Source organism: Chrysemys picta, chromosome 1 (assembly GCF_011386835.1).
Source record: "Chrysemys picta bellii isolate R12L10 chromosome 1, ASM1138683v2, whole genome shotgun sequence".
NCBI classification, from domain to species: domain Eukaryota; kingdom Metazoa; phylum Chordata; order Testudines; family Emydidae; genus Chrysemys; species Chrysemys picta.
The window spans coordinates 161,680,099-161,706,688 of record NC_088791.1 but is presented as its reverse complement, the minus strand read 5'-3'; the positions used below and the strand labels follow the sequence as shown (position 1 = coordinate 161,706,688).

Sequence of the window (26,590 nt, the reverse complement as noted above, 5' to 3'; positions counted from 1 at the left end):
AAACAGAGAAATTAGATAAAAACAAATAATCTTGCTAGAAGGTTGCAACATCACACTGCTCTATTTCACAGAATTCAAAATAATACACAAGAACCCAAACCAGAGAGAAGACAACCAGGCTGCTCCTAAGGCAGGGAGGCACAAATCACATCTTCTTCCTTTAAACTGGCTCTTTTCAAACCAACACCAAGCACATGCTTTGTTAGAGTCTCCCTAGCCTGCAAGCAGTCTCCTGAACTGATTGCTTACAATTCTAATGCAGTCCTCAATGCACCACAGTTGTCATCATGGACGAAGTCCACATTAAAAAAGAATTTGGTTTAGGTCAGAGTGAGGGATTGAAGCCCATAGGTTCCTTTATTGCACTAAACACGTGGAAAGGAATAAAGCAGTACAAAGAGTGAGACCCAGTCTAAACCTAAAACAAGTCGACCTAGTTCACCGCTCAGTGCTGGGGAAAATTTTGCATCGTGTAATGCAGTTAGGTTGACCTTAACCACCTCTGTAGATGCAGCTAAGATGATGGAAGAATTCCTCTCAGAGAGATCGATTACCTGCAGTGACAGAAAATACCCTTCCATCTATGTAGAAATGTCTACACTGTAGCAACTGTACCTATAGCTACCTATAGCATGCTGTAGCTGCTGTAGTATAGATATACCCTAAGAATGGGCAGAGGGTGGCCTATAACCTTAGAGGGCTTGGGATCTGCAGCAAACCAGACCCAACCCCTGGGGATCCCTAAAAACTTTGGATCTGTGTCTCAGAAAAGGATTGAAAGAGTTTGGGGGAAGAAAAGCTCTGTAGAGGTGTATGTAAGCAATTGATTTTTCATTTCAATAACAGAGATTGGACGCATCTAGATTAATTTTTTGCCAGTTTAAAGCTAATATGCTTGCATGAAGCTTCTCTTTCAATGTAGACTATTTGGGGATTGTTTTTTAGATCTGCTTGGTGCAGTGTGCTCTTGAAGAGAAAAACAACTTCCTGACCTCACCTTAGGTATATGCAGAGCAAAAGGAACCTACCCTGGATCACTCAGCCAACACAACATCTAAAACAGAGCAACGTAGACATTGCTTGCAATCTATAGGGGCATTGGGGCTGCCTATTAATCATAAGGAGTAGCAGAAACAGGGGAATATTAATTACGACCTATGATTTTATATTTTCAGTCTTTTACCAGCTTCTTAACTAAAACAAATCAAATATGCTTGTCAAGCATCCAAATTCTGACCTTATTAGTAGTACTGGTAGTTATATTTTTACATACATCTCGTTCTAAGGGATTTTATAAAAACTTTTATTAAAGTAATACATACCTTCACAGCACACCATATAGCAAAGGCAATGATGAGGATCAGTGACACTATAACTATCCAATGGTGACGTGAGGATTCTTCTAAAAATATATAGTTCATATTAATTTCAAACAAACAGACAATATTAACATTTCTCAAGTGTCTCAGAAGGTTTAAAGCTTATGTGCTCCATCTAAGTGAAATACACAGCAGTGCAAGCTTGACTTAATACTCACAACAGTCCACAATGCACTGGAATGGGTTACCTAGGGAGGTGGTGGAATCTCCTTCCTTAGAGGTTTTTAAGGTCAGGCTTGACAAAGTCCTGGCTGGGATGATTTAGCTGGGAATTGGTCCTGCTTTGAGCAGGGGGTTGGACTAGATGACCTCCTGAGGTCCCTTCCAACCCTGATATTCTATGATTCTAATGGGCATGAGTCTATTACTTCTTTCCCGTTTGTAATTCATAAAGTTCTAACTGAGCTGGGAACTAATCTGTTCTTTCAATTAACATGACTGTAATCTTAACACTGAATTGCAATTTAATTTTTAATAAAAGATTTTAAGGTCCTGCAATCTTAAGAGAATATACATTTTCAAATAATAAGTACATTTGAAACCCAAATGGCTGAAAACACGCTCCTTTGCTTACTGCCACAGTCTCAAGGCAGAGCTGTGTGTGTGTGGCCTTATGGGGAGAGGGGCCATGGCTGGTGATTTCCATAACAGTCTAATTAAAAACAAGATCAACTGGTCCCATCCTGTAAATACTGTCTTTGGATATAGTGCTCACTACCATGAGTAGCCCCACTGCTTTGCAACCGGACCACTCAGCAGTAAATATTATACCTGGTAGTATAGCTGGCTGGGAAATGGAAATCCCTTCCAGTGAAACATTTTGCATTTCTGTAAGAAGAATTGAGTCTCGGATCAGGATGAAACCTCAGACCATGATTGACTGATTTTTGCAGGAAGGGTTTTAAAGAAAAAAAATTGTTTCAGGAGACTCAAAACAGAATTGTTGGCTTCCCGTCTGAAAGGAGAAGGAGATGTTCATTGGGCCATTAGTCATATTCATGAATGTGTTACGGCCTTTTAAGGAACTTGGAGCCATCTGCACCCTGCAACTGTAGCCCCTCGCCTCCTCTTTCAGGGTGAGATTGCTTCCTTAGAGTCATCTCCTGCTTGCCCCCACTCTTTTTATATTTTTGGAGTACACATGCTTGTGACCTAATGATGGATTATTGAAAAGGAGGGCTTTCCAAACTGACCAAGGATCAAGCTTGCCCATGATTGGACCACATTGTGAGGGTCCAAGATATGCAACAATGCCCTGAGTTGCTCAGAAAACGTCTAGGGAGGTCAGGTGCCATAGGGTGGAATAAGCTAGAACTACAATTTTGACCGTTACGGGGAAGAATGTGTGTTCTTGGACCACCACAACACCAACAAAGGCTGACATCCCTGCTTTCAAAAGCTGGTCCTATAGAAACAGGAGACAAAGACAACCACAGGCTACACAAGCCTCACCAGCCAAGTTGCCCAGAAGACCATGCTGGTGAGAGGTACTAACCAGAGACCACATCACCTGGTCCCACAAGCTGCATTCTTGACTCTGAAGACCACACAAGCAAATAGTGAATCTTTGTTTTTCCTTAAGCAACCTTTTTTCCCTGTTTTATTATTGTGACAGAGGAACCACAGAGTCAAATTTCAGGAAGTAGCATTGTGATCTGACACCTGGGGTTGCAGTGCCACTCAGTGGAGGCACTCTCTGCCCATTTTGCCCCCTCTTCTGGGTGGCCCTGATACCAGGTAGTCGAAGAGGACAGCAAAACCCCTCTGCTCTATAAAATGGAAGTAAGAGTTGCTATGTTATCCAAGTAGAGTAGTCAGATCAGGGAGAAGCCAACAATAAGTCACTAAGCACATAGGAATGTTGGGAGGAGGCTAAATATTACCTTGAGTGCCAAGAGGCAAACAAGTTTGATTCTCAATCTAAGACGTTCAGCCTGCGTAGTTGCCAGGAGCAAGATCGTACAATTGGGGTTTAGAGCAAAACAGACAACTGCCTCCTTTAATCTTGCAGTTACCATTTGTAAGAACTGACCCTGTGCGGTCAGCTCTGTCAATCTGATTACTCAATTAGTTGGTGAGTCAATTCAATAAATTCCTTGATTTATTGACTCAGTTCCATCTGTGATCTTGATTTGATAATTAGTCTCTCTCATTCCCAGTTAGGTTAATAAAAGTTTATAGCAGTTAGCCTTAGCAAGTTTTTTTCATTTTAAGTTTGCTTGTTTATTAATTTGTAATAAAACCCATCCCAAGTATACAGAGAGAGATCTTATTTCAAATTTGCAACTGCAGGAGAAATCTTGAGAATGAAGGTAAATTAACTGAAGTATTTGAGAGCCACATTCATGAATTCTTAGATTCCAAGGCCGATAGGCGCCGACTTCCCTTTTGCCCGGTGGTTGCTTGACCCCCCCAACACCTGTGCAGCACCCTCGCCCCCCCATTCCACCCCTTCCCCAAAGTCTCCACCCCCATTCCCCCCCTTTCCCCCAAGTCCCTGCCCCGCCTCTTCTCCACCTCCTCCCCTGAGTGCGCCACTTCCCTGATCCTCCTGCTCCCTCCCGGAAAGCCCAAAGCACCGCCAAACAGCTGTTAGGCGGCAAGGCGATGGGAAGCGCTGGGAGGGAGGGGGAGGAGCGGGGACACGGCACGTTCGGAGGAGGAGTAGGCGAGGAGAGGGCAGGGGGAGCTTGGCTTCCGGTGGGTGCTGAGCACCTGCTAATTTTTCCCCGGGGGTGCTCCAGCCCTGGAGCCCTGGAGCACCCACGGAGTCGGCGCCTATGCCAAGGCCAGAAACGACCAATGAGATCATCTAGTCTGAGCTCCTGGTTAACACATGCCATAGAACAACGTGATCCTTTCCTGTCCCTAAATTAAAACCTTTGCTCCTCACACAGGGTGTGCTCTCTGAGACACAAAGACAAAGCTAGAACTCGCATTGTGTGGAATCCTGTCTAACAAACAAACCTCCTGTTTTCTTTGCTCTATACTATTTAAACTTTCACAGACACACACACACTTGAAGCAACATTGTCTATTCTCAGATCTGCACCAAGCTTGGAGAAGGTAGGGCACAGTTTAAATTTACTGCTTCTTTCTCCATCACCCTTCATTACGTCCAGCTGTATCTCTTCCCTTTTCCCTCTCCACTCAGCAAGTGAGGTACTTTAAAGTTCTCATTTTACTTAAGACTGAACTGGGATCCCTAAACCAGCTCCGGTCTAAGTAATTGCATTTAACAGCCCATGCTTCTCAAACGCTGTGATTGAGAGGAGATTTTTTTGTTTGTTTTCGCTTTCAAGTACTGCATGGAGAAAAAACTCCAAACAACAAATTACATTCCCTAACAATTGTTTACATTATAAATTCTGAATACTAGATTTAACTTACTATTTGACCTTCACTGAGAGAGAACTGGAAAGAGATGGATAAGCTATTCACTGAGTCCCCAGCACTACAATGATAAATATAGCCAAGAGGTCTCACAGCTAAAAATCCACTACAGGTCTCATAAAGTTTAGCCATGCATATAAAAATTCACTTTTGTAAGTGTAAATAAATGTCTTCTATTTGGTATAAAATTGAAAAAAATACAAAATAACTGTGTTGACGTCCAGTGAATTTTCTTTATCAGCTGGCATTGTAGAGTGCGGTTTGTGAGTTTACCATATGTCTGAGGGCAGTTGGTGCCAAGATGTCTCCATCAACAGATGGCATTTAGGGCCTGATCCTGCAAGTTGCTGGGTACTCTCAGTTCCAGCTGAAGTCAGCGGGAACCGGCGACACTTGGCACCTCACAAGGCTGTGTCCAAAATCAGCTACTGATATAAAAAAAAATCTCCAAATCTCTCAAGTAAATAAATCTCAATGTTCAGAAAAGTCTAACCTTGCTTTTTTCTCATCCAGATCAATATTTCTCTAATAAAATACTACAACATTATTCTACCTCTGTAGCAGGGCCGGCTCCAGGCACCAGCCGAGCAAGCTGGTGCTTGGGGCAGCAGATTGTACGAGGTGGCATTCCGCCCAATCCTAGGGTGGCACGGCCGCTTTTTTGTTGTTGTTGTTGTTGTTGTTCTGCTCTGGCCGCCCTGTAGGGGGCGGTGGCGCAGAGGAGGGGAGCGCCCTGCAGCAAGCCCGGTAGGGCAGCCAGCGTCCATCCCTCCCAGCCGACCGCGGCGTGGAGCCCTCTTGGCAGGCGGTGCAGCGGTTGGGGCCGCGTGGCAGCGCCCCACTAAAGCCCTGGCCGCCCCTCTTCTCTCTCTCCCCCCGCTCCCTCCCCCTCCCCCCCGCTAGCGGGGGCACCAGTGCAGGGAGTCCCCCTGCACCCTGGCTCCGGCGGCGCCGCAGGTTTTTGTGATTGGTTTTTTTTTTTGGCTTGGGGTGGCAAAAAAGCCAGAGCCGGCCCTACTCTGTAGGAATATAGGCCCACACTAGATTTAGATGAACTATGATTTTAAAATGAGTTGGGATATTAGCATGAACAATTGGCCCAAAGCATGGAACCAAAAAGAATGATACCATAATAAAGAAGAGTAATCGTATTACACTTGTAGCAACCCTTCAAAATACCAGTGTTAACTTATTTAAGGTTTGGCCTAAAATAATAGAAATAAAATATAATTAATTGGGTACCAGGTGCAGTAAAGAATTGGCTATAGACGAAACTCCATCTGACCTTAGCTAAGATCTGACCATTGATAATGCCATCACTTGTTTGTTAAAGGGAATAAAAGAGTAAACTCTTAAAGGGTGCATTGTTAATACCTGTCTGACCAAGTTGGAGCCAACCAGTATGGGTCTAAACACCCCTGGGATTAGTCAATTTGTAACTATCTTGATCAAATGCCTATAAATGTTTTGTTACTGTTTGGATGTAGTAAACAGCTTTGTAGGCACGTTTAGAGCAATTGTATAAATACCATTAGGTCTTTGGTTCAATAAAGGAATTTATGGTTAAATTAACTTCAACTTGTGTCTCTCAGAGGACTTGAGGTCATTTTTCCTGACATTTTGCAGATTTGAATTGACATTTTTCTCCCCAACCTGCAGTGTAGAAATTGCGGCAACTTACCCCCAACGTGCAAAATTCTTACAGTGAGTTGTGTATAGTGAGGTGTTGAAATATTGCACATGTATTCTCCACTGTCTGCCAGAGTAAGATCCCTTAAGATTACTGAGTAGTTCTGTTCACTGATTGTCTCCCAAGAGAATCGAGGTTTAAACTGTTCAGGGGGTTGTGATGAGTTGTCGGAGGATGCCAAAACCAAGGTAGATGCAGTTCTGATTATTGTCCAAGTAACTATGAAGTCTTTAGCATATGGAGACCCTTCAGCCATAAATTCACATGGAATTGAAACATTATCTCCTTCCTTTTTAAAAAACGGATCTGAAATATACAATTTAAAAAGCAACAATTAATGGGAAAGCAATGGTTTGAGCAAGTAAAGGATGCTCAGACTTTTTGTGCACTATTTTTGAAGCAATCTTTTGATATAATTGTACTGATACTTCCCTATAAGCCTCGCAAGACATCCGATTGCAGAAACCACTACTTGAAAGAGTCATTTCAGACACTGTTGTTTAGCCGTAGGCCTGGTCTACACTATGACTTTAATTCGGATTTAGCAGCGTTAAATCGAATTAACCCTGCACCCGTCCACACAACGAAGCCATTTATTTAGAAATAAAGGGCTCTTTAAATCGATTTCTGTATTCCTCCCCGACGAGGGGAGTAGCGCCAAAATCGATATTGTCATTTTGAATTATGGTTAGTGTGGCCGCAATTCGATGGTATTGGCCTCCAGGAGCTGTCCCACAATGCACCATTGTGACCACTCTGGACAGCAATCTGAACTCGGATGCACTGGCCAGGTAGACAGGAAAAGCCCCGCGAACATTTGAATTTCATTTCCTGTTTGCCCAGCGTGGAGAGCACAGGTGACCACAGATAGCTCAGCACATCAGCACAGGTAACCATGCAAGCCGATAATCGAAAAAGAGCACCAGCATGGACCGTACGGGAGGTACTGGATCTGATCGCTATATGGGGAGAGGATTCAGTGCTAGCAGAACTTCGTTCGAAAAGACGAAATGCCAAAACTTTTGAAAAAATCTCCAAGGGCATGATGGAGAGAGGCCACAATAGGGATTCAGATCAGTGCCGCGTGAAAGTCAAGGAGCTCAGACAAGCCTATCAAAAAACAAAAGAGGCAAACGGTCGCTCCAGGTCAGAGCCGCGGACATGCCGCTTCTACGCTGAGCTGCATGCAGTTCTAGGAGGGGCCGCCACCACTACCCCATCTCTGACCGTGGATTCCGAGGTGGGGATAATCTCATCAGCTACACCTGAGGATTCTGCGGACAGGGAAGAGGAGGAGGAGGACGACGAGCTTGCGGAGAGCACCCAGCACTCCGTTCTCCCCAACAGCCAGGATCTTTTTCTCAGCCTGACTGAAGTACCCTCCTAACCCTCCCAAGCCAATATTCAAGACCATGACCCCATGGAAGGGACCTCAGGTGAGTTTACCTTTTAAAAAAATATAAAACTTGTTTTAAATGCAAGCGTTTTTTAATGATTACTTTGCCCTGAGGACTTGGGATGCATTCGCGGCCAGTACAGCTCCTGGAAAAGTCTGTTAACGTGTCTGGGGATGGAGCGGAAATCCTCCAGGGACATCTCCATGAAGCTCTCCTGGAGGTACTCCAAAAGCCTTGCCACAAGGTTTCTGGGCAGTGCAGCCTTAATCCGTCCTCCATGGTAGGACACTTGACTATGCTATGCTTGCACCAAGTAATCTGGTATCATTGCATTACAAAGCCTGGCAGCATATGGTCCTGGTGTTTGCTGGCATTCAAGCAACATCCGTTCTTTATCTCGCTGTGTAATTCTCAGGAGAGTGATATCGCTCATGGTAACCTGGTTGAAATACGGGAATTTAATTAAGGGGACAGAGGTGGCCGTTCCTACTGGGCTGTTTGCCTGTGGCTGAAAAGAAATCCTTCCCTGCAGTTAGCCAAGCACAGGGCGGGGAGGAATTGGCCCTGAGCTTTTCCCGTTTGGCTAACAGGGATCTTCCCTGTTACCAGCCATGCGGTGGGGGGAGGGGTACAGCGATCATCCCAGATAATTCATGGCGGGAGGGAGCAGTGGGCGGGTTAGTTTGGTTTCTGCAGGGATCTTCCCTGATACCAGCCACGCGGTGGGGGGAGGGATAAAGCGATCATCCAAGAGAATTGGATGGTGGGGGGGTTAGTTTGTTTTCTGCTGCTGAAGGTTAACAGGAAAACCGCAGCAGTTAACGGGCTTTGCTTGGTATGTGGGAAAGGAGGGCGCAGAAGCTGAAAGACAATGGCTTACTATGGCCGCATGCAAGCTGAATTCTGTTGCCCGGACCTGCGTCTGTGATCTCTAACACCAAAGCCACAGGCACACAATATTAAGATGGAAAAAGCGACCTTGTACTGAAATCACATGCGCTATGTAATGTGAATAGTGGTGTTCACCATGAAAGAGTATAAGCATTGTTCTGTAAAATGTATCATTTTAAAAACTTCTCTCCTTTTTTTTCAACCCTCCCTCCAGCAGCTGCAAATTTTTCAAGCCTCCCTCCTCCATCCCGAAGGCTATCTCAGATAATGCGGCGGAGAAAGAGGACGCGAGACGAGATGTTCATGGAAATAATGGAATGCACCCACAATGAAAGAGCTCATTTGAATGAGTGGAAGGACATGGTAGCTAAATTTAGAAAAGATGCCAGTGAACGTGAGGTCATGAGGGACGCTCGAGATGAGAGGTGGCAGGCTGCAACGCTGGGGCTGCTGCATGATCAAACAGACATGCTCCGGCGTCTGGTGGAGCTTCAGGAACAGCAGCAGGATAACAGACTGTCGCTGCAGGCGCTGTATAACCTCCCTCCCCCCTCACCATGTTCCATAGCCTCCTCACCCAGACATGTAAGAACACGGAGGGGGGGGGGGAAGCGGGAGGCTCCGTGCACCCTCCCACTCCACCCCCGTGGACAGCCCAACCAAAAGGCTGTCATTATATTGAATTTTTTCAGTGGCCTTTTACTTCCCTCCTATCCTTCTCCCAAACCTCACCCAGATTACCTTGTCGGTTCTCTCCCTATGTTTATAATCAATTAATAAAGAATACATGATTTTTAAATGATAGTGACTTTATTTCCTTTGAAAGCAAGCTGGGGGAAGGGGAAGGGGGAGGGTGGGTTCCTTACAAAGAATGAGTCAATAAAGGGGCGGGTTTTCATGAAGGCAAAAAACAGAAATTTCACACTGTAGCCTGGCCAGTCATGAAACTGGTTTTCAAAGCTTCTCTGATGCACAGCGCTTCCTGGTGTGCTCTTCTAATTGCCCTGGTGTCTGGCTGCGTGTAATCAGCAGCCAGGCGATTTGCCTCAGCCTCCCACCCCACCATAAAGGTCTCCCCCTTACTTTCACAGAGATTGTGGAGCACACTGCAAGCAGAAATAACAATGGGGATATTGGTTTGGCTGAGGTCTGAGCGAGTCAGTAACGATTGCCAGCGACCTTTTAAACGGCCAAATGCACATTCTACCACCATTCTGCACTTGCTCAGCCTGTAGTTGAACAGCTCCTGACTCCTGTCCGGCTGCCTGTGTATGGCTTCATGAGCCATGGCATTAAGGGGTAGGCTGGGTCCCCAAGAATAACTATGGGCATTTCAACATCCCCAACGGTTATTTTCTGGTCCGGGAAGTAAGTCCCTTGCTGCAGCCGTTTAAACAGATTAGTGTTCCTGAAGATGCAAGCGTCATGAACCCTTCCCGGCCAGCCCACGTTGATGTTGGTGAAACGTCCCTTGTGATCCACAAGTGCTTGCAGCACCATTGAAAAGTACCCCTTGCGGTTTATGTACTGGATACCCTGGAGCTCCGGTGCCAAGATAGGGATATGGGTTCCCACCACAGTTAGGGAATCCCGTTGCAGCAAAGCCATCCAGTATGACCTGCACATTTCCCAGAGTCACTACCTTTCGTAGCAGCACCTCAGCGATTGCTTTGGCTACTTGCATCACAGCAGCCCCCACAGTAGATTTGCCCACTCCAAATTGATTCCCGACTGACCGGTAGCTGTCTGGCGTTGCAAGCTTCCACAGGGCTATCGCCACTCGCTTCTCAACTGTGAGGGCTGCTCTCATCTTGGTATTCTGGCGCTTCAGGGCAGGGGAAAGCAAGTCACAAAGTTCCAAGAAAGTGCCCTTACGCATGCGAAAGTTTTGCAGCCACTGGGAATCGTCCCACACCTGCAACACTATGTGGTCCCACCAGTCTCTGCTTGTTTCCCGGGCCCAGAAATGGCGTTCCACGGCTATAACCTGCCCCATTAACAGCATGATCTCCAAAGCACCGGGTCCCGCGGTTTGAGAGAATTCCATGTCCATATCCTCATCACTCTCGCTGCCGTAGCCTACTCCTCGCCGCCTGGTTTTGCAAGTTCTGGTTCAGCATAAACTTCACGTTAATGCGCGAGGTGTTTACAATGTTCATGACTGCTGTCTTGAGCTGAGCGGGCTCCATGCTTGCCGTGGTATGGCGTCTGCACTATTCACCCAGGAAAAAGGCGCGAAACGGTTGTCTGCCATTGCTTCCCTGGAGAGGGGGGAAGATATACCCAGAACCACCCGCGACAATGTTTTTGGCCCCATCAGGCAGTGGGATCTCAACCCAGAATTCCAATGGGTGGAGGAGACTGCGGGAACTATGGGATAGCTATGGGATAGCTACCCACAGTGCAACGCTCCAGAAATCGACGCTAGCCCCGGTACATGGACGCACACCACCGAATTAATGTGCTTAGTGTGGCCGCATACATTCGACTGTATACAATCTGTTTCCAAAATTCGAATTATATAAATTCGGATTAATCCCGTAGTGTAGACATACCCTTAGTAGTTGGTTTAAGCAAACAAACAAAAAGGGGTGACGGTGGAGAGGTGGCAACTGCTTTATATTAAATGAGTTTCTGTTTTTGCCAATGCAAAGAGGGTTTTTTCTTAGATGTGAACATTTCCCTATTGAGTCACTCCTACTAACTCTGTAATCTTGTGTTAGCTTTGCTTTCTGACTCTTATGCAAACAAAAGGCACCACCTAGTTTATTTTTACTCTCTAAGCTGCATGAAGTCCAAAAAGTAAAGAGCATAAAAGGTGCAAAATTAGACTCCATTTATTTTTGGTTAAAGATCTAAGGTTTTTAGAACACAGGTTCTAAATAAAGTTCATTATTAATGTACTAGTTTAAAATATGAAATTAAATTTAGATATCATTTTTTTTTTAACCTTTAAGGGAGAAAAATATCTGGACACCACAATTGTTTGGTGCCTAACATTTCATCTTAGTTAATTGCCTAAAATAAAATCTAGTACTACCACACAGCTCCTAAAGTAAACAACAGTGGTGGAACAGAGTCCTCAACTATAAGGATTAGGAGAGGGAAAAAATATTAACATTTAGAGAGTGTTACCGGTTTTTTTCTTTTATTTAAGGGGGGGGGGGGAAGGCTTCCTAAAGGATACTTACAGATTAGTAGTGATCAAAGGAAGATATTAAGTAGGACAGAAATTCTCATATACTCACACAAATTCACAGTGCCTTGGGATGAAATATTGCAAGTGCTAGGTGTAGAGTTTATGACTGAGAATAGTGACTCACTTCAATAGGCACAAACGAATGAAGAGGGATGGTTGGCAACTTGTATTGGGGCAGGGAGCCATAACATTTCTACACTACATTAGCATGCTTGGTGTGTGGGACAAGGTCTACATGATGAGCAAGGGGCACGATTCCCAGCTTGTGTACACACATTTACATTAGCATGCTAAAAATAGTAGCGTAACCATGATAGCATGGGCTACAGCGACACAGGCTACAAACCCACCTGATCCCTGAGTACGTACTTGGGGCAGCTAGCCCATGTCATCACTGCCTGTGCTACTGCAGCTACACTACTATTTTTAGTTCGCTAGCTCCGATGAGAGCTAGTACAAGTATGTCTTCACAAGTTGGGACTCGCACCTCCAGCTCATAGTGTAGATGTAGCTGACATGAGGGGATATGGAGAGTGACTCTGAGGGCCAACAGGGGGAAAAAAACTGCACTCCACATTGCCTCTTGCCTGGCTAGCAGAAGGCTACATGATCTCAAAAGGTTTAGGTAAGCAGCCAGAAATCTGGATGCTTATCCAGACCAATCCCCTAACCCTTTTGAATTTCACTTGCTGTTAGTAAGGACAAATTCTAGCCAATGTGAGGCATTTATAACACTCAGCACCATGTGACCTTTAAGATGTGGGATTCCATTAATGAGCTGCGTTAATATGCTACAGTACACACATTCAGAACAAAATTCTGCTCTGCGGAGTGCATAGTGGATTGAGAACTATGAGTTCTGTGCATGGGCTGTAGGGAGCGCAGAGTAGTGGAGTCAAGGTCAATCTTGCAGATCTGACAGGAAACTTTGCTCTTTCATTGCTGTTGCCTCAATTAAGAAATATTTCTTAAGAGATAAGAGCCTCAGGAAAGCAATGGTTATTTGCTGAAATGGATTTCTAGGGAATGCAAAAAAAGCCCGATGCAGCAGGAGTAAGTGGACCATAGGGGAGAGCTAAATTTCAGTGGCTCTGTTTTTCCTTATGGAGTGACACCATCTATTTTCTGCCCAAGTGTATTTTGTTATTTGAATCTGGACAATCTGTTTGGCTGCTGCTCCACTCCCCTCCCCCTCAGGCCCTTTGGGTTTGGATAGAAGTGAGAAGATGTGATCTGGGGAAAGGGCGGGGGGCAGAAAGAAGACAGGGAAGACAAATGGTAGTGAATAGACTCAAATAAGCAATAGGGGATGGACAGATTGGTAACTAGAACAATAGATGAGGAACAGTTCTCCCCCCCGCTGCTACTGTGCAGAGCAGGCAGGGTGAAAGGAGAATGCTTTAGGTCAGCCACAGGTAATGTCTGGCTGGGTCACCTGGACAATGGGAGAGAAAGAGGTCAGGGATGGATTGGGACAATTAAAAAAAAAAAAGGGAGCATCTCTTACAAGTGATCTTTACGGTAATAAGTACAATGGATCCCAAATCCAGATTGAGGCTATTGAGTGCTACTGTAATATAAAATTAATATGGGCACTAAACAAAGCTAGCTGCCCCAGTGTATTAAATGGACACAAGCCGAGCTACAGCCATTTAGAGTTGGCTATAGGCAAGTCTTACTCTTGGGTGATGCTGTGTGATAGGTTTGCAATGACACTCCAAACCACATTATGGTTGTGTTTAAAAACTCCAGCCAGGGTCATAAGGTTCACAAACCTATGGAGGAAACCTTTGTGAGTTTGAAATAGTTCGAAATTCGAAGTTCGAAATTCATTGTTGTGCAACTTGGGAGGTGGAAAACCCACATGGTCAAAACCTAAGCATGAAGCTGCCACACTCGAAATAAATGCATTTCACAGTTCTGAAATTTGGGGGTGAATGTTGAGGGGTTTTCACTCATCTCAGCCTAGCTGGTTTTATAATCAGCGGAGTTCTATGGAAGGTTATGTAACCTTAACTATTGTCTCTCTACCAATCCAGCACAATGTAAATGCATGCACTCATTATGGCTCAACTGTCATGGGCTATATATGTTTAAGGGATGGAGAATAGTTCAATCCTACCTTCCATTTTCCATTCAGCAGTCCAATTTTGGTTGTGAAATTGAACGTGACACTGGTAAGAAGAAACTTTGTTTGTAATGATCTGCTCACTTCTAACTAAATAGAGAGGGCCATCCTGGGTTACTTCCATTTTTGTGTTTTGCATAGATGTACTGTTATATGCCCACGTTATGTTTGGCTCAGGATAAATACGAAAGGCAAGACATTTCAACAGTCTCTCTGTGTCTCGTTTTTCATATTCCATTGCATAAGAGGGGGAAACTGTAAAGACAAAAAAAAAAGTCTGATACTTTCAACATTCGGCTTAACTTGGTGCGATTGGTTTTCTGGAATAATATAGGAGAGAATCTGCAGAACACAGAAGCCAAATCCAATTATTTGTGTTTAATTCAGACTACAGTGTTGCATTTGCCCCATTATCAATCATCAGTTTCCAAACTTCAGTGAGAATCTACCCTCCACACTTACTATTTAAGTTCACCCGCTACCCAATTGCATCCCGCAGACCTGCAGTGATTTTAGCCTCAAATGACTGCACTGTAGCTTTTCATCCTCTGCTAGAACTAGGTTATTTCTTTTACAGCTAGGGTGACCAGATGTCCCGATTTTTATAAGGACAGTCCCGATTTTTGGGTCTTTTTCTTATATAGGCTTCAATTACCTCTCACCCCCATCCCAATTTTTCACACTTGCTGTCTGGTCACCCTATTTACTGCTGAAATGCAACAGTGAAGTATAGAGCTGCCTTTTAGTGCTGATAGACTGGAAAGATATTGGTGCTACTACCCGGTGTGAGGTATTTCAATTTCAGGTGAGAGAGAAGAGAATAAGATCTGCTACCTGTGCAGTTCAAGTATGTTAAATATCCTCCTGACCTGTTACATGCAGACTGACTTCCACATCTGTTTTACCGTGATATGTCCCCACATAGCAGCTGTAGGAGCCCTCATCACTCAGGCTCAGGTTACTCAGTTTCAAAGAGGCATTTCCATTGGGAATTTGTTCATGAAAAAGGGATGTTCTCCCCTTGTACTCAGAGTCTTGATGTTCTAGCTGATCCTTCTCATAGTAGTAGCTGTGCACATTTTTGTTCCCTTTCTTCCAGTAAATTACTTCATCTTTCGCAGGTTCAAAAAAGCAAGGAAGGATAACATCTTCGGAAAATCGCCCAGTTTCAGGACCTTGAAAACACAGTGCACATACTATAAGTGTATGAACATTTCTGAATGGGTTACCGAAAATAAATTAGGTAAGTCCATGTACTTCCTCCCCCCACCTCCACCCTCAAATAAAACTACAACTGCAGTCCAGCTGAATTGATCTTCAGGCCCTAACAGGTGCACATCTCCCACCATTTGTTTGTTTGTTTAAACGTATGCCCATTGTTATAATTTCATGTCACCCTCAGACCTCCCTGAAGCAGAGAGGTTGGGATGACAGTCACATAATCCTTACTCCAGTACACCAGTATTTTAATGCGTGACACTCACATTCAGACATACTCAACTCTGCATCACTGACATTCTAGACTGCAGCCTTCCAGTGCCCAAACTAATAATTGGGATTTATATACAGTAACTCCTCTCTTAACGTCATCCCAGTTAACGTTGTTTCGTTGTTACATCACTGATCAATTAGGGAACATGCTCGTTTAAAGTTGTGCAATGCTCCCTTCAGAGCCGGCTCCAGGCACCAGCCTTCCAAGCAGGAAGCCTTCCAGCTTCTATGTTCAGTTGCCCCTGGGGGCAATTCGGCGGCTTCTGTCTTCTGGCTGAAGACAGAAGCTGCCGCCGAATTGCCACCCCGTGGAAACGCACGTGCCGCCCTAACAGCACATGGACTGCCCCTGCCGTCCGCGGTGGCAATTCGGCGCGCTGCTTGGGGCGGCAAAAACAGTAGAGCCGGCCCTGGCTCCCTTATAACGTCATTTGGCAGTCGCCTGCTTTGTCCACTGCTTGCAGGAAGGGCAGCCGGTTGGAGCTAGCTGGTGGGGTCTTGGAACCAGGGTGGACCAGCAGTCCCCCCCATCAGCTCCCCTAAGTTCCCTGTGTAGCAGCCACCCAGCAGGCTATCGATTGCCGGGCAGTTCAGCTGTCCCTCCCCACACTGCCCTGTGCTCCTCCTGGGAGCACTTACTTGCTGTGCCGAGGGTGGGGGAAGAGGGGTGCTAATGTCAGGGTGTCCCTCTACCCACACTCCTGTACCCCATCTCCACAGAGTGGGGGGAGGGGGGACATGACAAGGCTCAGGATGAAGGGAACTTGCTGGCAGCAGCTGCTGTCTCAACTTGCTGATCTATTTAAAAAGGCAAGGTACTTACAGTTGGGTCAGCGTACTTAAAGGAGCAATACGTCTCTCTCTCTCTCTCTTGCTCACACACACGAGGTTTGTGTCTCCGTCTCTCTCTCTCTCTCTCTCTCACACACACACACACGCGCGCACACACACACACACGCATGCATCCCTCCGCACTTTGAAAAGTGGCGGAGTGGTGCACTTGAATGGGATAGCGTGGGTTCATCATCACGTTCAGTTTCCGCAGGGAATGTTTGCCGCCACTGCCATGTGTCTATTGTGTCTCCTCCCTCCATTCGTGCTGCCTTGTAGAGTGTGAGGCTACATTAACAACAATGTATTAACCCTTGAGGTTTCAGCTGAGTGCTAGTTCATCATTTAGCAGCAAAGCATTCCCTGGGAAATATCCAACCCTCTGAGGGCTTGTCTACATTACTCACTGGATCAATGGTGAAGACACCACGGTAAGTAGATCTAAGTACGTCTACTTATTCACGTTGCTGAAGTTGTGTAACTTAGATAGATTCCGCCCCCGCCCCCCCCCCCCCGCCCCAGTGTAGACCAGGCCTGACTCCACCACCTCAACCAAGCTTCACAATCATCATTGCTGTGTACAGTATTAAATTGTTTGTTTAAAACTTAGAGAGAGAGAGAGAGAATGTGTGTGTGTGTGTGTGTGTGTGTGTGTGTGTGTGTGTGTGTGTGTGTGTCTTTTATCTGGCGAAAAAAATTTCCCTGGAACCTAACTCCCCCTATATATATTAAGTCTTATGAGGAAATTGGATTTGCTTAACATCCTTTCGCTTAAAGTAGCATTTTTCAGGAACATAGCTACAACGTTAAGCGAGGAGTTACTCCAGAGCTTTACAGCTCCAGTACGCTGTACCAACATTAGCTAATTAACCATAGCCCTTTATATTGTTCTAACATTTATAAGTTAAACATAGCATTACTTGAGGTTCTTTTATCTCAGATGGTAGGGAGCCTATTGATTTGGATCTAAAGTTCCTGGGTGCTCTCTCTGCTGTTACCCTGAAGACCTGGGGAGCAACATCGGGTAGAATAGCTGATAATTGATACTGTCAGTATAATCAGAGAATTGTTACAATTGTCTGATTGATATATTTGGAATTGGGATCAACGTTGACTTAAACTAGGGTGACTGTATGTTAACCACACCTATTGAATGGAACGTCACGCCTGCTCAAGGATATATCATCATAATGTTGTATTCCGAGGGCTGCAGCCTACAGAGGAGAACAGACCTGCTACAGATAATGAAGATTCTCAAGTGGGAGGGGCTGATACTTTAGAACAGAAAGTCCCAGCATACTAAGACCTACCTACTCAAGAAACTCTGTTGTTCTTAGATTGCTGCTTTCTTGTGCTTCAAGCTGTCTTCATATATCAAAGGAGAAAAGAGCACGGCCGAGTTTGTTTCCTTTGCTGCAATTCAATCCATTTATGAGGACATCCTTATTTTGCTTTGAGTGACATATCAATTGAGTGCCTTAAGCTGATTCTTTACCATGATTTTTATCTTGACAATGTCCCTTTTAAATAATTCACCTCTCGAAAAAAAAAACTTTAATTTCTTTATCATTTCCATGAACACACAGCTAAAACTTACCTGAAAATACAGCATACAAATGAAACAGAAAGATGAGTATTTTCTGCACCTTCATGTCTTCTTTGATTCACAGTAGTTTCATTTCTAACTGATAACATAGAGGAGGAAAAAAAACAGTTTAAGGCCTGTCAAATGCTTATCCTATTGTACTGTATCAATAACAATTATTATAATGTTATTTATATAGCTCTAGATGTGGAGGGGCCTTTCTAGACATAGTGCAGGTCTGTTATCAAGAGTTTAAAGTCCTGATTCTGCAACATTTCAAGAGGGTGAACTCTTGCACCATTGTGGAGCCTCAATGACTTTAACAGGGCTCCAGGCTAATGCAGGGGTGTGCTCACACCTACCAGCTATATGATCATGGACCTAAATGGGAAATGTACAAACAACTCCACTGCTAATCCCAAGCATTCAAAAATCAGGAGTCAGGCCCCCAAAATCATAAGGGGCTTAAAAATCACAATTTAAAGGGCGGGATGGGGAATGTCTTCTGGTTTCTGGGCCTTCAGCGTTCATATTTTCAAGATTTTCTCTGCAACTTTGAGGGCTAGAAACTTGATTTAACAAAAATGGAAACTGATAATGTCACATAAAAGAAAATTACCAGTCTTTAATCTGTTGTGAGGAACCATTAAAGACAAATGTGATAAGACTAATTATTGTATGCAGCAAAGTTATGCAATTAACTTTGTAGTTCAGAGAATGGTGAGATTTAAACTAACAGCTCAATTCTGCCCCTATTTATCATCATCATCATCATGTTACCATTACGCTTCTAGCGTTTAGGGCAGTGACAAAGCTCCTCCACGCCTGTCTGTTTCTGGCAAGTCTTTCAATGGCTCCCCAGCTGTGCCCCAAGTTTTTCAGCTCAGTTTCCACAGCTCTTCGCCATGTTGTTTTCGGGCGGCCTCATTTTCGCTTGCCTTCAGGTGTCCATCATATTGCTACTCTGGTAATGGAATCAGTTTCCATCCAAAGCACATGGCCAATTCATCTCCAGTGCCTCCTGGCAATGATGGTGCTCATATCCTCTTGATTGCACTGTGTCAATAGATCTTGGTTTGAGATTGTTCTGGGCCAAAAGATACAGAGGATTTTTCTGAGGCAGGTTGTATGGAATGAAGACAGTTTGGACATGTCATACATTGTCATTCCCCAGCATTCTGTACTGTAAAGTAATGTTGAAAGTACGCAGCTCTGATAAATCTTGAGTTTGGTTTTGGTTTTGTATTTTTTATTATTTCAGACTGTATTTAAGCTCCTGAAGGTGTTCCTGGCTTTATCGATTTTGTTCTGGATGTCCTGGCTTGTTCCACCATCCTGGCTGATGGTGCTGCCCAAGTATGTGAATGTTTCTACATTGGTGAGAACATAATCCTCTATCAAGGATGGCGAGGCAATATTAAAGGTCATATTATCTGTCTTATTGTGATTGATTTTCAGTCCAATTTGCTGGCTGAATGCATTGAGTCAAGTTGTTTTTCCTTTTATATGGTGTTGGGTATATGACAGGAGAGCAACATCATCTGTGAAGTCCAGGTCTTCTAGGGATGAGAAGGGTGTCCATTTAAGGCCTCTAGGGCCTGGTCCACACTAACCCCCCACTTCGGACTAAGGTACGCAAATTCAGCTATGTTAATAACGTAGCTGAATTCGAAGTACCTTAGTCTGAACTTACCGCGGGTCCAGACGCGTCAGGGAGGCTCCCCCATCGATGCCGCGTACTCCTCTCGCCGAGCTGGAGTACCGGCTCTAGACCGCGTCTAGACCAGACGCGATAAATTGATCCCAGAACATCGATTGCCTGCTGCCGGACCCGGAGGTAAGTGTAGACGTACCCTTGGAATGTCTTCTGTTGTACACTGCATTACCTTGTCAATGGCAGTGTTGAAGAGGATTGCAGACACGACACACCCCTGATGTACTCCTGTTTTGACTTCAAAACTGAGCTCATGGTGATCAACACTGCATGTAAAGTTGAAATAGAAGCTTTTGATGATGTTGATTATATGGAGAGGGATTCTATATGCCTGCAGAATGCACCATAGGCTGGTCCTGTGAATACTATCAAAAGCCTTCTCAAAGTCTATGAAGTTTATGTAGCGCTGCTGTTGCCATTCTAAGCATTGTTCTATTATGTTTCGTCGAGTTAAGATCTGGTCTGTGCATCCATGCCCTTTCTGAAAACCTGCTTGCTCTTTTCTGAGAATGCTATCAACATATCTGGACTATGATCTTACACAAGACTTTGCTCAGCACAGATAAAAGTGAGATACCACGCCAGTTATTACAATCACTGAGAGCTCCTTTCTTTGGTAACTTCACTATAACCCCATTGGTCCACTCACCTGGCACTTTTTCCCTTTCCCAGACTGATGTAAATAGAGGGGCCAGGATAGATGCTGCTAAATCTGGATTTACCTTGAACAATTCTGCATTCAAGTTATCCTTGCCAGGAGCTTTCCCATTTTTTAAGGATTTGATGGCTTGAATGATCTCTTCCTTAGTCGGGGTGTCTGTGATATCAACACAGCCCCTAGTTAAGCAGTGCTTCATTTGTGCCAGGGCTGAGCCCCAGCACTTCTAGGCTTGGGCAGTTCACAGCCCTGGCACCTCTGCCTTGCTGCATCAGTTACGAACGTAAAAACATTGCTTGAGTCCCAGCACCTCTTTCATTACAGATTAAGCACTGTATTTAAGTTTAAAAGTCCAATACTGTCAACATTTTTAAACCAGTTGGTTCTGTAGCCACATACAATGTGATGCACTATCTGACTGCTGCTTTTATAGAAGCTGCTGGAATGGAAGTGTTTTCCTATTCCCCCTTTCCTATATGGCTGGGGGCAGGTGTTTCCTGTCATCAGAAAGACCCAGATGGGTTTGCAGTATAACAGTGTGTCCCTACCTGGAAGTCCCCTCTGAAGACACATGAAGCAGCCATCCAACACCTCCTGAAAACACATATAAAATGATAAGACAGCAAAGGTTAAGTTAGGAGTTTGGCTGGGGCCTCGAGAAGCAGTAAGAGGGAAGGCAGGGGAGCTCCCCTTAGAAATTAAAGTTATAGAGTTGAAACTTCAAGCAAACAGTCAGGTGTTAGCCAATGTATGTGAACAGATCTGTACGGTCCAGTTTGTAGAATCTGCACAACTGGCCCTTGGAGAGTTCCAGCCAATTTTAATCTCATTTGCTTCCAGGTTATAATTTACAGTGCTGCAGCATCTTTCATCCAGAAAGTTTGCAAGTCAACTTCGATTATATAGAGGATAACTGAAATAAATTCATGGCCATGTGTATACCGAAATCAAGGTTGCCAATTAAACTGCCCATACAGATGTGGAGGTGCAAGGAAGATATAGATGGTAGAGCCTCCTGTTTTAGAAACACAGACCTCTATCATTTGAGCCAAAGGAAAATCGTTCTCCATTAGTCACTACTAATATGACTGTTACCCCTTTGCTAGCCAATACTTGGGGCCTTGCTGGGTTGTTTTTCTTAAGAGGAGAAATTGATGAGAGAAGTCAGGTATTTCTTCAGAGCAATCCTGTTTATTCACATACAATGTACACAAAGTCCTGTTTCCCTGAACACGGTAGGACCTAATAGCAGGTAGTTTTCACTCAGAAATCCAAGTCTACCCTTCTAGCCCAAAAGAAGCCCTGTCTCTTGGCTTCCTCCCCAGGGGCCCTGCTCACACCTGTTTCTCCTGCTTTCAGCCTCTCATACACACAACTGCAACCAATCAATCGCCAAACCACTGTGTTTCACAATCAGTCCCAGGGAAACCCCTCAGTCCACATAGTTTAGCTTCTGTTCAGTATGGCCCATTGCCTCAGGCAGTGGCTGTCTATTGTTTACATCTATCACTACATTAAGGGGTATTTAATTCCTCTTTCCATTTAGCTTGAAAGAAAGGTACTTAGTACATCCATCAACTCTAATAGCCACTGGAGGGAACAGATATGTCCCCTGAGCACTCATGCTGGGAGATGGCAGCAAGCCCACAGAGTGCAGATGACTGGCCCGGACCCCTGGATGACCTGGCCCCACAAGAAACAGATGACTGGCCCAGACCACCCGACCCCTCAGGAGACAGATGGGTGACCTGGACCGCCGACTGGCCCAACCCCGGCATAACTTCTGCTGGCAACTGAGGCCCCCACTGATCACCTTATCTCAGTGGACCAGCAGGTACCCTTGCAGGGGGAGAGTGCAAGTGGCCCAGGGGTGGTAGACCCCTGTCTGGCTGCAATGCTGGCAGAGGTGATTCAGCATGTTACAACTTGGATCCCCGCTGACATGGTGGCAGACCCCTCCACCACCCTTAGGGCCCTGGGCTGGGATGCAATGGAGTGGGAGGGCCTGCGTCCCCCCTGCCACCTAGCTGAAGGAAACCCTGAGTTACCTGACATTGGTTGCAGCCCCACCTGAGCACAAGGTTGGAGCTGAGTGACTTTGTTTCCTGCCCTGCTCTGAACCAGAGCCTAGGCTGATTGACTATTTGCAGCTCCACCTGAGTGAAGGCTTGAGGAGGTACTAGGGCTGCAGGGAGGCAGACAGGGCAAGAAAAGGCAGCAGGTCCAACCCCCTTGCCAGTGATGAATGGTCATTTCAGACTGCCGTTTGCCCCTGATGACTGGCAGTAGCCACTGAGGTATAAGGTGGGTATAGGGGTTTGGGGTTCCCCTGGGAGGGGAGACCCAGAGTGTGGGGATACTGCAATGGAGCAGCAACCCAAGGTAAGGGGCACCGGTGTCTGGGAGGGATGTGGGGTCTGAACTGGTGAAGATAAAGGGACTGCAGAGGTGCAGGTAAGGGCAGGAGAGAAACCGACCAGAGGAGGGCGCTGCTGAGCTAATTCCCAGACTGACCGGCAGGAGGCGCTACAGCAGTGAGTGTCCCGTCCTGCTACACCCCTGTAGGTTTCAAATTCTATCCAGTGGAAAACCATACTATACATATGCCCTAGAGGGTAAATTACAATTTTATCTATATGATAAGGCAAATGTAACTGTGGTTGCTAGGACAAGGAAGGTATTCAATAAGTCTAGCCATACATTTCAGCCTCCCAATTCTAATCTTACTTCTCATCTGACCCTCCACCCTCGTGGCAGTTGCATGAATGACCCAGGATGTGTAGCGCTTGGATAAGGAATAGTTTAAAACCCAGTCCAGATAAAATAGAGGTAATTACGGTAGGTTGGAGTAAACAGCTGTAGTCTAGATACAAAGTATATCAATGACCCTGCTGGAGGGGTTGTGACTGCCATTTCTGACAGTGCATAAAACTATGTTATCACTACAGGAAAAGGAGGGGGAGTGAGTTGCCTTTAGGAAAGACACGTGAATAACCTGGTAAAAAGGGTAAACACCATGGGAGGTGGGTATCATAGACCTCCCCAGACAGCCTGGTGCGGTCCCGATGCTCTGCCCTAGCCCAGACTGGCTGGCCGGTCTGCCAAGGGGACTCAGGGCAGCTGGCGCTGGGACCGCGCCGCCCAGCGCACTGGGACTGGCGTGCTGCGGCCGCACTGCCCAGCCTAGAGGCCACAGTGGGGGTGCTCTGGGCTACTGCGGAGGAGGGAGGGCAGAAGGGGAGAGGCTGGAGACTAGCCTCCCCCCAACAGTCAGCTCACTGGCTGCCCATGATAAAGACCTGAAAATAACCTAGCATGAAGCCAGTATGACTCTTTATAGAGCTATTAAAACACAATAACTCACGCCTTATCAAAACTATGGCACTCACAGCTAAATTGGATTTTAGAGGGCAGGTGTGAAATTGTGGCATTGTAGCCCAGGGAACTGAACTGACTGGAGTGTGTGAAGTAATATGTCTTCCTGGTATATATATCAACATCCTCCCTGACCATCTTGGTTAACAGGCATTGATGGACCTAACCAGTTCTCTTCTGAACCCAGTTATACATTTGGTCATCACTACATCCCATAGCAATGAGTTCTATAGCTTAATTCTGCATTGTGTGCAAACATATTTCCTCTTGTTTGTATTAAACTTGCTGCCTATTAATTTCATCAGTGACCCCTGGTTTTGTATTATGGAAAAGGGTAAATAACACTTCTTGATTCTCTTTTTCCACGCCATTCATGATTTTATAGATCTCTATCATATCCCCCCTTAATCATCTCTTTTTTGAGTTAAACAGCCCTTATATTTTTAGTCTCTCCTCATATGCAAGTTATTCTGTACCCTTAATCATCTTTGTTGCTCTTTTCTGAACTTTTTCCACTTCCACTGTATCTTTCTTTGAGATGAGTGACCAGAACTGGACACAGTATTCAACTGACATTGTGATATTTTCTGTCTTATTTTCTATCCCTTTCCTAATAGTTCCTAACATACCATTAACCTTTTTGACTGCTGCTGTGCACTGAGCTGAAGTTTTCAGAAAACTGTTCACGATGACCCCAAGATCTGTTTCTTGAGTGGTAACAGCTAATTTAAAACTCATCATTATATATGTGTAGTTGTTTTCCAAGATGCATTACTTGCATTTATCACTGTTGAATTTTATCTGCCATTTTGTTGCTCGTGCAGTGTCGCTGTATAAGGATCCACCACTGGATCGGTCCATGGATATTAGAGAGAGAAGGTGGATGAGAGAATATATTTTATTGGCTCCACTTCTGTTGGTGAGAGAGACAAGCTTCTGACCCACCCGGAGCTCTTCTTCAGGTCTGGGAAAGGTACTACAAGCACCACCAATAAACACAAGATGGAACAGATAGTTTATCTGTGACACTCCTAGTGGAGTAATTCTATTTTTACCAGTGAAAATAAAAGCAGATTTTGACCCTATAAAACGTGTCTGGTTTCAGAACAAGGATTTATTTATTCCTTAGCATACGGCATTTCAGATGATCGTTTACTCTCTCTTTATGATTGTAACCTGGCAACAGCAGATTTAAAGTATATGTAAGTGCTTACAAGAATACTTCTACCAATAAGGAAGTAAAGCTAACTTGGAAAGCTGCAGGTAACCAAAGCAGCATATTAGTCCAGATGACTTTTGAGCACAAAAATGAATACGACTACAGTCTATAAATTGTTAAATCCCTGCATTAGCTCAAGGAGGCCAAACCCTAGATGTTTTCCATCTCTAATTGCGATAGACCAAATCCAGGGCGCATTTTACATGTTAGAAGCCCCTTATCTTGTATGCTGTCTCTGTATTTCAGAAACCAGGACTGAAAGGGGGCAACATGATGCTGCTGTGTGTTCCAGAAGTCAGTAATTTCAGTTTACAGTGGTGGATCCTTATATGGGTTACTTCAGAAATTATCAGAAACCAGCATGTATGTAGCAACTCAGCAGAAGTAGCCAAAAGTTGAGAAATCTTCTGGGATCCTGTAATATGTTCTCTTTGTGCTATTTCTTCTGGCGCCATTCCTCTTGGGGGCACTTTACTTAACTGGGAACTGATTTTTTTCATAAAGAAGTATATGCCAACACTACATTTTTTTTTCTTTAATAAAAAGGCAGAAGTAGTTTAAAAGTCAGAAAGAGGTAGGGTGACCAGACAGCAAGTGTGAAAAATCAAGACGGGGGGTGGGGAGTAATAGGCGCCAAATACCAGGACTGTCCATATAAAACTGGGACATCTGGTCATCCTAGAACAGGGGTGGGCACACTTTTTAGCCCGAGGGCCATAACTGGGTATGGAAATTGTATGGCGGGCCATGACTGCTCGTGAGGAAATTGGGGGTGGGGTGCAGGGGGGTGAGGGCTCTGGCTGGGGATTAGGGGTTGGGGATACAGGAGGGTGCTCCGGGCTGGGACCAAGGGTTTCAGAGGGAGGGAGTGGGATCAGGGCTGGGGCAGGGGGTGGGTGTGCAGGAGGGGCTCAGGGGTGCAGGCTCTTGGCGGCGCTTACCTCAAGCAGCTCCAAGAAGCAGTGGCATGTCCCCACTCTGGCTTCTACACAGAGGCGTGGCCAGGTGGATCTGCACGCCACCCTGTCCGCAGGCGCCGCCCCTGCAGCTCTCATGGGCCACGGTCCCGGCCAATGGGTGCTGCAGGGGCAGCATGCAGAACCCTTGGCTGCCCCTAAGTGTAGGAGCCGGAGGGGGGACATGCCACTGCTTCTGGAGCCAAGTGGAGCGGGGCAAATCCCCTACCCCACTCCCTGGCTGGAGCGCCAGAGCAGGGCAAACCCCGGACTCCACTCCCCGGCTTGAGGGCCGGATTAAAACCTCTGGAGGGCTGGATGCAGCCCCGGGCCATAGTTTGCTCACCCCTGTCCTAGAATGAAGCCAGGTCTGTGCTAGAAACTTTTGCTAGTCTAGCAATGTTGGTTAAGGGTGTGATTTTGTGTGTTTTACATTTCTAAGCCAGCAAAAGCCCTAGTAGAAGCAGTTACACTGGCATAAAAGGGCTTTTGCCACTATATTTTATCTTGCTTGCCAAAGTAACATAAACTAAACTATACCAGCAAAAGCACTTTTTTTGGAGGTATAAGAGGTATAATCTACACTTAAGAGGGTTTTGCCAGTATAGCAGCAAAACTTAAATGTCAGCTAGACCTTACAACCTGGAACTCATATCCATGATTCATATGATATAGAGTAGAATG

At 45.3% G+C, this 26,590-nt stretch overlaps 1 protein-coding gene and 1 long non-coding RNA gene across 6 annotated transcripts in view; one reads left to right on the top strand and one right to left on the bottom strand.

Annotated features, from left to right (window-relative positions):
• Positions 1 to 26,590, bottom strand: part of HHLA2 (HHLA2 member of B7 family) — a 44,012-nt gene that overhangs the window by 14,081 nt on the left and 3,341 nt on the right. Inside the window, exons 2-8 of one of the 5 annotated variants that reach the window (XM_065574578.1) lie at positions 20,905 to 20,950; positions 17,997 to 18,080; positions 14,947 to 15,252; positions 14,072 to 14,332; positions 6,454 to 6,768; positions 2,151 to 2,207; positions 1,323 to 1,402 (exon numbers count right to left, since the gene is read on the bottom strand). In XM_065574578.1, the coding sequence (XP_065430650.1) occupies positions 1,323 to 1,402; positions 2,151 to 2,207; positions 6,454 to 6,768; positions 14,072 to 14,332; positions 14,947 to 15,252; positions 17,997 to 18,051 (1,074 nt within the window). In that variant the 5' untranslated portion in view covers positions 18,052 to 18,080; positions 20,905 to 20,950. Of the gene's footprint in view, positions 1 to 3; positions 1,403 to 2,150; positions 2,208 to 6,453; positions 6,769 to 14,071; positions 14,333 to 14,946; positions 15,253 to 17,996; positions 18,085 to 20,904; positions 20,951 to 26,590 lie in introns of those variants that run through there. The other 4 variants (XM_065574569.1, XM_065574595.1, XM_024103398.3 and 1 more) reach the window with 4 other exon arrangements.
• Positions 15,212 to 24,727, top strand: LOC135976874 (uncharacterized). The gene is made up of 3 exons (XR_010594158.1): positions 15,212 to 15,320; positions 19,246 to 24,446; positions 24,556 to 24,727. It is a non-coding gene; the product is annotated as an uncharacterized LOC135976874 (long non-coding RNA).